The sequence below is a fragment of the Panicum virgatum genome, unplaced genomic scaffold, assembly GCF_016808335.1.
Source record: "Panicum virgatum strain AP13 unplaced genomic scaffold, P.virgatum_v5 scaffold_5635, whole genome shotgun sequence".
Taxonomy (NCBI): Eukaryota; Viridiplantae; Streptophyta; class Magnoliopsida; order Poales; family Poaceae; genus Panicum; species Panicum virgatum.
Window position 1 is genome coordinate 20,763 of NW_024376596.1, and position 14,726 is coordinate 35,488.

At 52.6% G+C, this 14,726-nt stretch overlaps 2 protein-coding genes across 5 annotated transcripts; both read left to right on the forward strand.

The window, feature by feature from the left end:
* The first annotated feature begins 692 nt into the window (after window positions 1-692).
* LOC120694417 (calcium-transporting ATPase 2, plasma membrane-type-like) lies at window positions 693-2,687 on the forward strand. The gene is made up of 4 exons (XM_039977535.1): window positions 693-701; window positions 1,124-1,295; window positions 1,524-1,822; window positions 2,182-2,687. The coding sequence occupies exons 1-4, from the start codon at window positions 693-695 to the stop codon at window positions 2,428-2,430; spliced, it is 729 nt and encodes a 242-aa protein (XP_039833469.1). The 3' UTR covers window positions 2,431-2,687.
* A 2,183-nt stretch (window positions 2,688-4,870) lies between these two features.
* LOC120694416 lies at window positions 4,871-14,351 on the forward strand. Of its 4 annotated transcripts, none has more exons than XM_039977532.1 (4): window positions 4,871-5,471; window positions 13,453-13,539; window positions 14,047-14,101; window positions 14,232-14,351. In XM_039977532.1, coding segments are annotated over exons 1-4 (693 nt in total). In that variant the 5' UTR covers window positions 4,871-4,922; the 3' UTR covers window positions 14,234-14,351. The 4 variants fall into 4 exon arrangements, with proteins under 4 accessions (XP_039833466.1, XP_039833468.1, XP_039833465.1 ...); XM_039977534.1 differs by having other exon boundaries at window positions 4,871-5,371; XM_039977531.1 differs by lacking the exons at window positions 14,047-14,101; window positions 14,232-14,351 and adding an exon at window positions 13,646-13,858.
* The last annotated feature ends 375 nt before the right edge of the window (window positions 14,352-14,726 follow it).

The following is a 14,726-nucleotide window of genomic DNA, read 5'->3' on the forward strand; positions in this document are numbered from 1 at the left end:
GCTCGTTTTTATTGTAGTGTATGCACTCTTTTTCAAGTGCTAATTTCCTTTTTCTTATTCTAAATTTAGCTATTTGGTTCTAGTGAAGTCTGAATTTTATTATTTTTAATTCCTAATTTATTTATTTACTAATCATATTTGGCAAGTTTTTTTTATCAAATCCTAATTTTCTCAATTTTTTAATTATATATATATCATATTTGATATAGACTCTTTGAGTTAATTTTGATCGTTAGATCTTCATAAAATTTCATGGTGTATATTCTCCTCTTTTTAGATACTTGGTAATGTCTAGCCTCTCTCGACGAATGTGGTGATTTTCTTTTAACGCTGCTTTATTTGTCGTGCTTTGCAAAAAAATTGATGTCGTGATGGATGCTACCGATCCATACATACATATGCTGTTGTTGTTTAATCATCTAGCAGCCAGTGTTTGTAGTATTACCCCGACTCCGAAATGAAGCGGCCAACCGTGTAACATATATATCCAAGGGCGAGCAGGTAGTATAGGACCGAGGTTCACGTAGGCGACCAACGCTTTGCCATCAGCCCATCCTAAACCGATGGTCACCCCCAACAAACATTGAAAATGCAGCATGGCGTACATGTCAGCTTGTGGTCTATGAAAAAGGTCATGTCATGTCACATGTGAGGCTCGTCGGCAGCTTGCCGGCTGCATGCTGTTGAGGAGTATGGCGAAGGCAAGCAGCACGGAGAGATCATGCATGGCGGCGAGCACACCCTCGCTGGACGTGAAGAGGTGCCCCGGCGCTAATTTTTAGAAGCTTATTTACTTATCATATTCGGTAAGGATTTTTAATCAAAGAAATTTTTTATTAATTTATTAATTCTGAAATATATATTTCATTGATGCCGGCAAGCCGGTGGTGAAAGTTGTGTTCAGATCAAGTTACAAATAGGAGCGTTTGCAGGAGTAGGAGTTACAGCATTGGGAAGTTTTGTACTACAACAAGCAATAATTTAATTGGTAGCTATATTTTTCGGCATGTTATTACTTGTGCTATTCTTGACATCCACATAACAGCTATAAGAATGAACTCATTTACCTGTGCTCCCAATGCCATTCATTACACAGTTCTGATATGATTATCTTTATGTGAAGGTGGCGAAAGAGAGTGCGGATGTTATCATTCTTGATGACAACTTCTCCACTATAGCCACTGTTGCTAAGTGGGGTCGATCAGTGTACATCAATATTCAGAAGTTTGTGCAGTTTCAGCTGACAGTCAATGTGGTTGCTCTCATTGTAAACTTCTCTTCAGCTTGCTTGATAGGTATTTATGAAAAGTTGATTTTATTTTTTCCCTTAAAATAAAGAATTTATGCTGCAATGCAATTACATCTATCACATAAATACTGGAATGAACCTTTTATATTTGCAATAATGTTTCGGATAATCCAAATTTGTGTTCTAATACTAACGCTGCAAACTTCAAACTTTCAAATCTGTTTGTTCTGTAAGTTGTTTCTCACTGTTCCTGTACTTTTGCTTGTTGATGAAGGGAGTGCTCCTCTTACCGCTGTGCAATTGCTCTGGGTCAACATGATCATGGACACACTAGGCGCACTGGCATTGGCCACAGAACCTCCAAACAATGAGCTGATGAAGAGAACTCCTGTTGGAAGGAAAGGAAACTTCATCAGCAACGTCATGTGGAGGAACATCATGGGACAGGCCATCTACCAGTTCCTTGTAATTTGGTATCTGCAGGCTGAAGGGAAATGGCTCTTTGCAATCGAGGGCGACAACTCCGATCTAGTCTTGAACACAATCATCTTTAACTGCTTCGTATTCTGCCAGGTAATTTGGAAGTGGTTCTTGCATTTATTTTTCTGCTTTTACCAAATATGTAGGCCCCCGTTGGCTTTACTTTGTGTTTCTTGCTGGAACTATGGCATTAGTGTGCTAATGAATTTATATCAGAAAATATGGGATTATTCCACAGAATCCCTTCTAAGAAAGGCTGAAACCTGAAAGTAGTACTTTGATACTTTCAACTGTCAGAAAAGGGGTTTCTTTACGGCAATCTGGGAAAGTATGATTACTGGAAGTTTGAAATGTTCATGAATATGGAATAAACATCCATGAACAATACTATATTTTCATTCATTTTAGCATGCGAAGCTCCACTAATTCTTTTTTTCCCCTGAACTGTGCAGGTATTCAATGAGGTGAGCTCAAGGGAGATGGAGAGGATAAATGTCTTCGAGGGCATCCTAGACAACAACGTGTTCGCCGCCGTCCTCGGCAGCACCGTCGTCTTCCAGTTCATCATAATCCAGTTCCTCGGCAACTTCGCGAACACGACCCCTCTCACGTTCACGCAGTGGATCGCCAGCATCTTCATCGGCTTCATTGGCATGCCGATCGCCGTTGCGGTGAAGATGGTGCCGGTCGATTCTGCGTAGGAGGCACTACTAATTCCTGTCAGAAACTGAAGCCTGGCAATTTTTGGCCACTGCCATTTGCATAACTAGTTCTTTTTTTCTCTCCTTTGTGTAATGCATTTAGGTAAGTCGTCTTTGCCCATTTTTATTGCTGTATGATCTAGAGGTTGAGACAGGTAATGGGCCTGATCATTCAGACTGTCGAATAGGATCATGTAGCTTTTGGTGTTCCAAATTCTTCACTCTTTATGTGTTTCCTTTGGAACTCTGGAACTGTACATGGCTCGAATTGTTTGCACCAAGAACGAGTCCATTCATTTGTGATTCTACAACTGGAGCTTGAACTTGCTGCTGTTGTCCCGTCACAAGCTGCATGAGCAACTGGAGCAAGGCACTGCGCGCCGCGCGTCCGCGGCCAGTGGCCAGTGCGCCGCCGTGCCGCTGCTCTGTGCGGTGCCCGGCGCGGCGACCCGCGCACTATGCTGCCCGTCCCCTCGCCGTGCGCGCGTCCGCCAGCGCGACGGACGGGAGGCGCCGCCCATAGGCCGGAGGTTCGGCCGGCTGGAACACGGGCCTCCAGCTAGCCGTCGCGGACATGTGCGTAGCACTAGGCGGCGTGACGGCGGCATGAGCATGAACTAGTGCGCCGGGCTCCTTTTTTCCTGGTGGACGCCGGACGCGGCGAGGGGCCACGGCCAGCCCATGCCGGAGGCGCCATTGACTCATCGCCGGCCAGTGCGAGCTCCACGTCTGGGCACGTCACAAAGCGCACCAAGGTGGGCGCCGGAGGAAGTGAGACGAGGAGAAACGGCCGCGCGAGGAAGAAGCCGTTCCCCGGGCGGTGATTGGTCGGGCCCGTTGGGGACGGCCGGGACGGGGGGTGGACGGTATTTCAATCACCGTCCACCCCCCGGTGCCCTGTCTCGCTCCATTTCCCGATCCAAATCGCGACGAAAAATTCTGAAAAAAATCTCACACACTGAGCAAGAAATGTCGAAACAACCCACCAAATTTCATTTCCATCCTCGCTTTGTGGAGGGAGAAATTAAATCGAGAAAATCTGGAGGCGGGGTGGACGGACGGTATTTCAAGTACCGTCCACCCCCTTGTGTTCTTGTGTTTCAGTTCGTTCGTAGCCAAACCGAGATCCAAAAAATCTGAGAAAATTCATGGAGCCTGGGGGTTCAACGAAGAATCACCGCACCAAGTTTCAGTCCCAGGCTCAATCCATAGCAGGGAAACAGAATTACAGAACCATGGTGTTCGTTTCTTCTTGTTCAGTCTTTCCTCGCCGTCCCTTTTTCTGAACCTCGCAGATGCATGCAGGTCCCCTGTTCCTCGTTCAGTCACGTCACCTCGGCGTCGTCGCCGAGCCAGATCGCACGCAGAGAAGCTCGCGCTCCATGGTCTCGACTCGAGCGCGAGGGACGACGAGGCATCTGTTCGGGATTCATCCACACCGGCGGCGACGGGCCGTGGCGCGCGGCGCGGCGTTGGCCGAACACGCCGGGGGCACACAGCTGCAGACAGGCGGCGCCGGTTGGGGGGAGGCCTGTGGCCATGCCCTCTTGTCACGGGAATATTTTCTTCCCATCCGCTCCCTCTGCCGTGCGCCCGTGCGGTCGTCCGTGCGCCCGACACAAACAAGGCCAATAGCCATAGGAAAAATCAGATATACGTTCGAGTGTCCGTGGCCTTCGTGAATACGCCGTGCGGTCGTTCTGCACTTATGTGCCCTTCTTATTTCTCCATGCAGCCGGTATGCCTTGTTGAATTGTGCTTCAAATTGATGTACCAACGATAGCGGTGGAGACATGAGCCGGATGACAAGCAGCGACACACATGAATCATCTGTAGAAAGCAGGTACATCTCAAAATCTTCATCCAATTAGCCGGCCCATTAGTAAGTTTTCCTTTTCTCTCTTCCAATCTCTCCTAATTATTAACTCGAGCAGAACGCATCAGCTACGCAGTAGACTTTCAGTTGCCACAAAACTTTATTTTATCATGTGTCATTAGATTATATTATTAGAGTGCACGGTCGTATTGGCCTATTTAATCTATCTATATTATAAAAATCTAAAATAATTGAAAATGTTTCTTACTCAAATCGAATCACCTTACTCCTCACGTTGAACCCGTCTGTCAAGGTCCAAATAGGTGGAAAGGGGTGGAGACCCATAGAAACTCGATGATAGAGGATGTTTCTGCCAAAAAAATTAATCTTTTTTCTCACTAAACGCGATTCTACCCGCCCGCGTACCCACGCATCAACTGCAACCTTCGCGTACCCGTTCGTGGTCTTCTCCTTTCGGCTTTCGCTCTTTGTTCCCTGCCATGGTCCTTCTCACCTCCTTCCGCCCGCCGCGCGCCACCGCCTCCTCCCGCTTGCCGCGCGCACGCCACCGCCTCCTTGCTCGCCGCCCGCGCGCTCGACACGGCTCCTCGCTCGCAGCCCGCGCGCACGCCACCTTCCCTCCTCCCACTCGCCGCGCGCACGCCACCACTGCCCGATGGCGGCCGCTCACGCGCTCGCCGCCGCCTCCTGGCTCGCCGCCCGTGCGCGCGCCACCTCCCTTCCTCCCGCTTGCCGCGCACCACCGCCTCCTCCCCGCTCGCTGCTCGCTTCCCCACCCTCGCCATCGCCCGGGCCTCGCGGCACAGCCCGTTCACCATGGCGCTCGCGAGAGCCACCATGGCCTCTTGCCCTCTTCCCCTACTCCCGCGGCACGCTGGTCGCGGGCGCGGCGTGGCTCTGCGCTGGGGCCGACAAGGCAACGTCGCCTGGGATCTCGGCCTCGCTGCGTGCGAGGACGTCGATGCCGAAGAGGAGACGGACGAGGAGGATGAGAACGAGGAGCGGGAGGACGCCGATCACGAGTCCGAGTCCAGCAACGCCGCGGAGCTCGGAAATTTCAGGAAGAGTTTGCATAGAAAGTCGTGGCTCTGGAGCCAGCAACAGGTGCTTTTCTTGGTTTGCTATTTCAGCTGCATTTTGTAGGATTAGAGGCAGTTTCAGGAAGAAGTTACATAGAAGGTCGTGGCTATGGAGCCGGCAACAGGTGCTTTTCTTGGTTTGCTATTTCTGCTACATTTTGTAGGATTAGAGGCAGTTTCAGGAAGAATTTGCATTGCATCCTAATTATTCAGCAATGGAAAAGGCTACTTTTGTCTGATTCTTTTGGTTTTGGGATGTCCTCGCTGGTAATTTTTTCACTTTGGAGAATTATTTCTTTTGTCAAAAAGTTCTCGCCTTTTGGATGTGGACTATGCAAATTCAAGCAAACTATGAGCAGAAAAAGATTAATGGTTATTGCAGACATGCTAGCTTTTGCGAAGTCATATTCTCTTGCTGAAAAGGGGCAAAACCTAGCTTTTCTCAACATTTTGCTTCCTGCTTCAGTTTCAGAGTTTCTGAGCTGAAAGAATGTGCAGAGTTCAACAAAAAAAAATTTTGAGGGGGGCTACGGCCAGCAAAACTCCAGCCTGAACAAGTTTTATTAATATGTGAGGTTGTACATACAGAATTTACAGCAAAAGAGTATGGGAGGGAAAAAACTATGTGCAAACTAATTTACATCAAAAGCAGAACACCACTCGTGGAGGTAAGCTTTGTCTGATGGCGATCGCATCCTAATGGACCAGAGGCGCAGGTCTTGGAGGATGGCCAAACCAGTATCATCAGCTGTGGGGAACAGAGAACTGAAGACAACAGAATTGCGCGCTTTCCAGACATTCCAGAGCACGGCAGTGATGATGGTGGAGCGAGTTCGCGGGGAGGCTTCATCAGAGAAATATGGCAGGTCCCAGAGTTCTCTGAAAGAAGTCAAGTGCGGAGCAATGTTCCAGCCAATATAGTTGAGAAGCCCACGGGCAAGGGGACATCGCAGCAGCAGATGATCCTGATCCTCATAAGCGCCGCAATACTGACACAGAGCAGATTCCACAATACAGCGGTGGTGGAGCAAGGCAGCAGAGGGCAGCCGGTTGTGATGCACCAGCCAGAGGAAGTGCTTGCATCTCGGGATGGCAGCGTTGGACCAAATGCAGTCAGCGAATCCATCAATCGGTCGCTGCTCCATATGCCATAAGTAAAAGCCCCAGGAGGAGAAAGGCTGAAGATCAACGCCAATGCCACGACGATCTGGGACGTGTGGCAGGAGAGCGACATCCGCCAGGGCAAGTAGGATTGCACTCAGCTGCGAGGAGGCCACCGAGGTCAGACGCGGATGCAGAGGAATTATCCACTGGTCCTGAAGGTAGGCATGAGCAACTGTGATGTTTGGTCTTGGGCAGAAGGAGAGCAGAGCAGGGAACAAGTCGGCGAGTGGCTGTGGTCCAATCCAGTGATCAAACCAGAAGCTAGTAAACTGACCACTGCCAAGGTGGACTTTGGTGCAGCGTCGGAAATTAGGTATCAGTTGACGCAGAGTAGTCCAAATGGCAGTGTCCAGGTGATGTGTGTCGCCAAGGTCCCGACCAGCACCATCACCATACATAAGGTGAAACCACTTCTGCCAGTTGGTGGTCGGGGCCTGCAGGAGCTTGTCAACAAACTTGGACAGGAGGCCCTTATTCTCGAGATCTAGACGCTTAATGCCCAGCCCACCACGAGCACGATCCCAATAGACAAGCTCCCAAGCAGCCTTGCATTGCCCCCCCCCCCCCCGAGCAGGTGATGTCGCCTGTCCAGATAAAAGCACGTCTCCTGGCATCAATAGCCTCAATAGTGCCTTTTGTGTAGTAGAGTGGAACACATTGCATAGACGGCACGAGCACCCAAGACAGCATTGGCAAGAACAGTCCGGCCACTAGGAGAGAGCAGCTTGCCACACCAGCCAGGGATGTAGGACTCAACAGCAGCAACCAAAGGACGGTGATCAGCGAGACGGAGCTTAGTAGAGTTGAGAGGCAATCCAAGATACGTCTGTGGGAAGGACGAGACTTGGCATCCAAAAAGCTGGGCCATCTCAGCAGCCGGAGATGGCTCAACCCCAATAGGAACAAAGGTACTTTTATCATAGTTGATATGCAACCCAGTGAAAGAGGAGAATTGATCCAGCAGAGCCTTGAGATGTGCCAGTTGATCTGGATCAGCTTTGACCACGAGCAAAGGTGTCGTCAGCATATTGGAGGACAGGGCATGACAGGGAATCAACTATGGGGTGCTGCAAAAGGCCTTGCATGGAGGCACTCAGAACCATTTGCTGCAGAAGGTCTGCCACAAGGATGAACAAATAGGGTGACAGAGGATCCCCTTGACGCAAACCCTTCCGGCACTGAATCCATTTACCAGGAACACCGTTTAGCACAACAGCAGTCTGGCTGGAGGTGTTGAGGTTGGTGATCCAAGTACGCCAACGAGCAGGGAATCCTTTCGCTAGAAGAATAGCATCCAAGGCATGCCAATCAACATAATCGAAAGCCTTCCTGAAGTCAAGCTTGAGGATGATTGCAGAGGCACCTCGCTTGTGGCAGCATTGGACAACTTCAGTAGCATAAATAAAGTTCTCAGCAATACAACGACCTTTGATGAACCCGGCCTGATCAGAGTGCACAAGATGAGGAATAAACGGTTGCAAGCGGAGCGTCATACCCTTGGTACAGATCTTGGTGACACAATTCTGCAAGGAGATAGGTCTGTAGTCTTTGGCCAGGAGGGAGGCAGCTTTCTTAGGCAAGAGGGCAAGATAAGCCTTGTTGACACGTTCAAGGTCAGCTGTACCCGCATGGAAGGCATTCAGGAAGGCAAGAAGATCATGCTTTACTAGTTCCCAGTTTGCTCTGAAGAAGAGAGGTGTAAAGTCATCAGGGCCGGGTGCAGTGTTGGTCTTCATGGAGAATAGGATGGTCTTGAGTTCCTCAAGAGAGAAGGGCTCAACCAGAGCTGCAGCCTGACCAGTTGTAAGAGTAGTGCAGCTGAGGAGGGAGGCTAATTCTGGCATATCAGAGCATTGATCAGCTTGTCCCAACAGACCCGAGTAGAAGGCATGAAGAATGGCAGCTTTGGAGGCATGATCAGATACCAAAGAACCATCAGCAGCTTGAAGTGCTTGAATCTGGTTGCGTCGCCATTGCACAGTAGCGGCCATGTGATGAAATTTGGTGTTCTCATCTCCAAGCTTACAGGAACGGAATTTGCTTCGCTGGCGCCAGAAGATGGCAAGCTGCTTTCCATGCTCCAAGGCCGCAGCTCGAACCAAGGTTCTCAGGTTGAATTCAGCCAGGAATAGGGGCCGGGCTTCCTCAATGTGGTCGATCATGGCAATGACTAAGTTGCAGTTTTGTAGGAGGTCGAAAGGGGAGCGTTTTTGCCGGTGCCAGAGCTTGAGATCATGCCGACATCGTTTGAGCTTTCTGACGAGCAGAGCAGCATGATTGCATTGAGGAGCAAGCAGACCAGGAACACTAAGCCAGGCAGAGGAAACAATATCTGTAAAACCTTCCACACGCGACCAGTGATTGTTGAATCGAAAGATCGCCGGCTTCGGAATTGTTGTAACTGCAGTGAGGACAAGCTGACAGTGATCCGAAACAGCAGCCGAGGAAGAGGCAAGAGTCGAGTTGGGGAGGCAGAAACTCCATTCAGTGTTAACAAAGAACCTGTCAAGACGTACCAGAATGGGAACCTCCTGATGGTTGGACCAAGTGAAGCGTCTGTCGAGCAAGGGGAGCTCCTGCAGAGCCATAGCATCCAGAGAACCATTGAACCAGTCCGCCTCCAGAGAGTCAAAATTACCATTGGAGCGGTCGTCGGGAGATCTGATGAGGTTGAAGTCTCCAAGAAGTACCCATGGGCCAGATACAGAGGACTGTAGACCAAACAACTCATCCAAGAATGCCTGCTTATCACCATGCAGGCAAGGACCATAGCAGTTGGTCACAGTGACAGTGAGATTAGAGCAAGTGGATTGGAGGATGGTTGTCAAGGAGTGAGCTGTGTGGCCGGAGGAGGTGAGGTTGAAGCAATTCTGGTCCCAAGATGTAAGAATACCAGCAGAGGCACCATTTGAGGCCAGGAAGGTGAAGGAAGAGGCGTGGTTAGCAGGGAGAAGGGAGAGTGCTTTGAAGCAATCAATAGTTTGTAGCTTGGTTTCCTGAAAGCAGATGATGGTAGGGGTAGTTTGAGGAATGGCGAGCCGAATATTGTTGCATTTGCCCCTGTCACCAAGCCCTCTTACATTCCAGAAGAGAATGGTGAGAGATCTAGCCATAAGGAAAGCCAAGCACCACCAAACCCAGAGAAATGCAACTAGACAGGCCTTGGCAGGAAGCAAGCCAACAATATGACATGAAGGAATCATGCTCCGGCAGCCGGGGAGCTCTCAGCACTGAGTATCTCCTGAGAGTTTTAAGGCGCGTTAAGTACAGACCAGGACCCAAGCACAGGGTCATTACAAAAGTGAGAGCAACGTAGGCTCTCCAGCAGCAGCAAAAAGGGCGAGGAGCATGAACATGAAGTTGCAGGCGCATCAGTCCAGCGGATCGACGGCAGGAACAGGGCAGCCATCCAAGTTGAGGAGGTGGCCATCAGGGACACCACAAGCCCGCCCCAGCAGCTGCAAATCTTGGAGGCACCAGGCCGGAGTAGCCGAGGCCGGAGCAGCATCAGAGTCGACGTTGTTGTTGCCCGCAGAGGTGGCCGCACCCAGCTTACGCTTCTTGAGGCGAACAGCAGCATCAGCCACCGTCTCACGGAGAGGGGCCTCCTTGGCACGGAGACGGGAGCTGCGACGCTTGCCAACCACATCCTCAGTGGCAGCAAGGGTCGGGATCATCGTAGATGTAGCGGGGAGCCGGGTCTTCTTAGGCGGAGGCAGGGCAGCAACATCAGAGAGCTCCAGGGGAGCAACGTCGACATCGGGGAGCTCCGGGGAACCAAGAGGCAGCGGCGGCAAGGGGATGGTCACGGAAGTGATGAGACACTCCGCGTCCCCAAGGCTGCGCAAGGGCTCCGGAGCCACCGGCAGGATGTCGAGGTCGAGGACGTCGAAGTTTGGCGAAGTGGGGGGCGCAGGAACAATAGCCGGCGGTGGCACCAGGACAGCAAGTTCAATGTCGAGGGCGGCAGGAACAGCGGAGGTTGGTGGAGCAGTCGGAGAAGCAGCAGAGGCGGCCCGGGGGAGGGGGCGGCCGTTGCACAGGTTGTTGGCATCCCGGATGGAGATGTTCGGAGCCGGGGCCGCGCCAAAGCCAGTGGCGATGATGTCGACGGAGCAGGACAGAGAGCGGGTGGACCCCACCTCTGCAAGCTGGTGAAGGAATCCCACGGAGGCGGTGCAGAGGTTGACGATGAACATTCCCTGGTCCCCCGGAATGTTGGCCCGGAAAGGCTGGGTGGGGATCCGGTACAGGCCTCGCTCGCCGCGTTCACCAACCGTGCGGATCTCAAAGAAGGACCCACGGAGCATGTGGAAGGAGACAGAAACCGGCTTGGAAAGCAAAGGTTCGGCAAGTACCTCGGGGTAGTAGAGCTGACCCAGGTCACGGCCAATAGGGATCGGCAGCATGTCGCCCAGGGACATGAAGGCGCGGCGAGCATGGCGCGCATGGTCCCCCAGGTAGGCAGAGCCAGCCGCCGACATCCCCAAGGCCGCGGCAACCGACCCATCTAGGGGAAGCCCAGCCGGCGGCGGGGCCTCACCAGGAACGGCAACGTCGGCGGCGACGGGGGGTGTGGTGGCGCAGCCGGACCCCGAGGCAGGCCATCATCGTCGGAGTCAGAGTCCTCAAGGTGCTCGACGTGGAGGTTCTCGATCTGAGCCATAGCGCCCAAACCAGCATGGTTCTTGACATATTCCTCGAAAGGAATGTCGGCCGTGCCTTCCACCTTGACAGTCAAGAGCACGACAAAGAAGTCAGTGCCCTGAATGCAAACCGGATCGACGAGATGCGGGTTGGCGTAGGAGCCGGCGGAGTAGACGATCGCTCGCGGTTTCAGTGCTCCATGGGGAAGTTGCGGATGGCGAGGTGGACGAATGCCTCATGGCCGAACTGGAAGCGGTTGGGGGTCTCGGTGTGGCGCTCCAGCCGGACAGTGTGCTCACGGCCAAGGAACGGCGCCAGCAGCATGGTCTGCTCACGAGCAGCATTGCTTTCGAACATGATGAGAGCAGCACCATAGGACGAAGGGGCGAGCGTCACGCGGGGATTACCCCCAGGGCCGCCCAGAGCGTGGCAGATGTGACTCATCGGCGACGCCGGGGTGGGGTCGACGAGACCAAAGGCGAGGTGCGCGAAGCGCTGCATGCGCACCGGCGGCATGAAGACGTCGATGGCATCAGGGCGTTGCAGGTCCTCCTCAGCAAGCGAGGCATCCTCCACTGCAGCATCCGCAGCAGGAGGCACATCATCAACGGCAAGGGGGGAATCTCCCCCTCCTCAAGAGCAGGAGCGGGAGGCGGGGGCGAAGCCAGAGGGGCATCAGCGCCAGAGGAGCCGGAGGAGGTAGCGGAGGTGCGCAGCGAGGCAAGGCCCGGGGAGGAGGGCTCAGCGCCAGAGCCAACAAGCGGCAGGCCCGGCATCTTGCAGTGGCGCGTGGTGTGGCCGAGCTTCCAGCAACGACGGCAGCGGATAGGGCCGCGGCACGCAGCACGGTGGTGGTCCAATGCAAGGCAGCGGAAGCAGCGGCGGTGAGCGAAGGGGAGCGGTGAGCGTGGAGGGGTGACCGGCGGGGGATGGGGTTGCGGGGGAGTGGCGGTGACAGTTGCAAAAGAGTGCCGGGGAGGGGTTCTTGGCCCCGGACTGGCAGTGGAGGGCGGAGCGTCGTGGCTTCCAGGGGAAGGCGTAGCGCTGCAGAGGGGCGGGAAGGGACTGACACCGCAGGGGGTGGGTAAAACTCCCGTGCACCGGGTGCACACCGAAGGGAAGGCAGCAGCAAGAGGGGGAGCACCACCCGAGGCAGGCGCAGGCGTGCACTGGGCGCAGCCGTCCACCAGAGGACGCACACGACGCGAGGTGACGACGCGACGGCAAGCCCCACCGCCCGGCAACCGAGCGGCAGCAGCAGAGCGCCCAGGCAGCACCCCCGCCGCGCCCGCGCCCGTGCCCTCGGGAGTGGCGAGGCCAGATGATCAAGGGGAAACCGGCTGGAGCGGCGCATCGGGCACAGCACCGCGGGGGGAGACCGGCACGACAGCACCACCCCCCGGGAGGGGGGAGGCGGGAACCGGACCAACCGGTTGCGGGAGGGACGCAGAGGCCGACGCCGCAGAGGCGAAGAAGAGGACCTTCACCGGGCCATGGCGGAGCACCCCAAGAGTGAGGATGAACCGGGCGATGGACGGCCGAGCAATTGCGATACGGAAGAGGGCCGGCGAGACTTGGGAGACGCAGGACGGGCCACCCAACCAGTAGCTCAGGGTGTTCCGCATCCAGGCGAGGTTGCAGGAGGCGAGTCTGGGGTAGGGGTCACCCAGAGCTCAGAGAGCTCGAACAATGGCGACGCCGCAGAGAGAGGCACAAAGACAGGCGAATGGAAGTTCCGGAGGCAGTAGTCACGGAACGCATCACTTGGCGAGAGAGGAGCGCCAGGAGTGGGGTTACCAGCATGGGACCAGCGGGGAGCGCTAGCAGAAGTGAAGCCGGCAATGGCTGGGTTAGGTCGGCCAGGAGGCAGTGTGGAGGCAGGGTTAGGACGGCGGCGACGGCGAGGACGGGAGTGCGTTCTTGGGCTAGGTGGCGCGGTGGCGGCAACGGCCGGGGAGGTCGGGTCGCCGGAGCGAGGGGGGGAGGGGGGGCTCGTTAGCGGTCTTCATCTCCTTCGTCTTCGACGTGGTTTGGCTGTGTGCGGTTCCACCGTGCGCCATTACGAAATATATTCATAAATTCCAAGCTGCAGAGTTCAACAATGTCAGCTTAAATACTTAATATTGCATATTTGATCTTTTCTTCTACACCCCCACCCCCTAAAAGTTGCAATCTTGAAGCTTTATTTTGAATGAAGTGGATATTTTGAAAAAATCAAAATAAGTTGACACGAACATTTCTTTGGCTAGAACGCTCCCTTTTCCTTCTGACACTGATAGAAGTTTTACTCCTCAGAGCCCAGATGGAGACATCATCGACTGCGTGCATATCTCCCACCAACCAGCCTTCGACCATCCTCTCCTCAAGAACCACACAATACAGGTGAGTTAGTCAACCTCTCAAATATTTTCAGGAAACAAAACAAACATATAAATGGTTAATTTATGGGCTCACCATTTTAACACTGCCAAAATATCTGTCATTGCAGTTTAGGCCGGCCTACCACCCTGAAGGTCTATATGATGATGCCAAGAGCAGCATAGGCTCCAACAATGCCGGCCAGAAGCCGATGATCCAGACGTGGCATTGAAATGGCACATGTCTGGAAGGCACAGTCCCAATCAGGAGAACCAAGAAGGATGACCTACTCCGAGCGTCATGAGGCAGTAGGCTAACAAGTTCAGTCTGTCCCAACTCTGGATCCTGGGGGTCATATGGGGAGGATCTGAACAGCATAGAGGCTAGGTACTTCAAAGAATCTGACATTCTGACCTCATGAGTTTAGTTTGTTCATTCTTGTGTCAAGTAAATGCTGACATTTTTCATAGTGGCATGCAACCCAAAATGTGTGTCTTAACATTTATGTGATGTTTGGTTTTGGTTCATCAGGTTAGCCATGACCTTTATGGACACAACAACACTATATTGTTCACATTACTGGACTGTAAGTCTCACAAAGTCAGTACCTTGTGCTTATATTATTAATTTGTTTCAGTACTTGATTGACAGACATTCTTGGGTTGATGCATCAACTCAATGACTGATGCGCTGCCTTCCGATTGTGTATTTTGCAGAGTGATGCATATCAGGCAACAGGGCGCTATAACATGGTTGTGCATCGCTGGATTATGTTAAACAAATTTTTCTAGGAGTATTATGCTGTCCTTACTATAAATAATTCAAACAACTCGCATTTGCAATGAAAGCAAGTATACACACAACTTGACAGCTCCCGAATTTTATTTCAAGGATACGCAACAGATATGCGTATCTTTTTTTCATTAACAAGAACAATTGTTAATTACAGGCACCTATAGAGCTCTAGATTAGACTCTAGCTGGGAAACTTAGAACAACAAGAATGCTAATTACAGGTGCGTGGTTTAATGACGAAGTACAGCAAAGCTGAGCATGTGCCGAAACAATAGAATATGCAAGGAGCTCCTGTTCGAGTCAAATTCACCAAAAGTTCGCAAACATAGCAGGCTATATTGTAGAAACTCATGATCTTCGTGTTAAACTGAGATAGGGTTGTAGATGGCCAAATAAGTGGCCTAGGCGCCCAGAAGG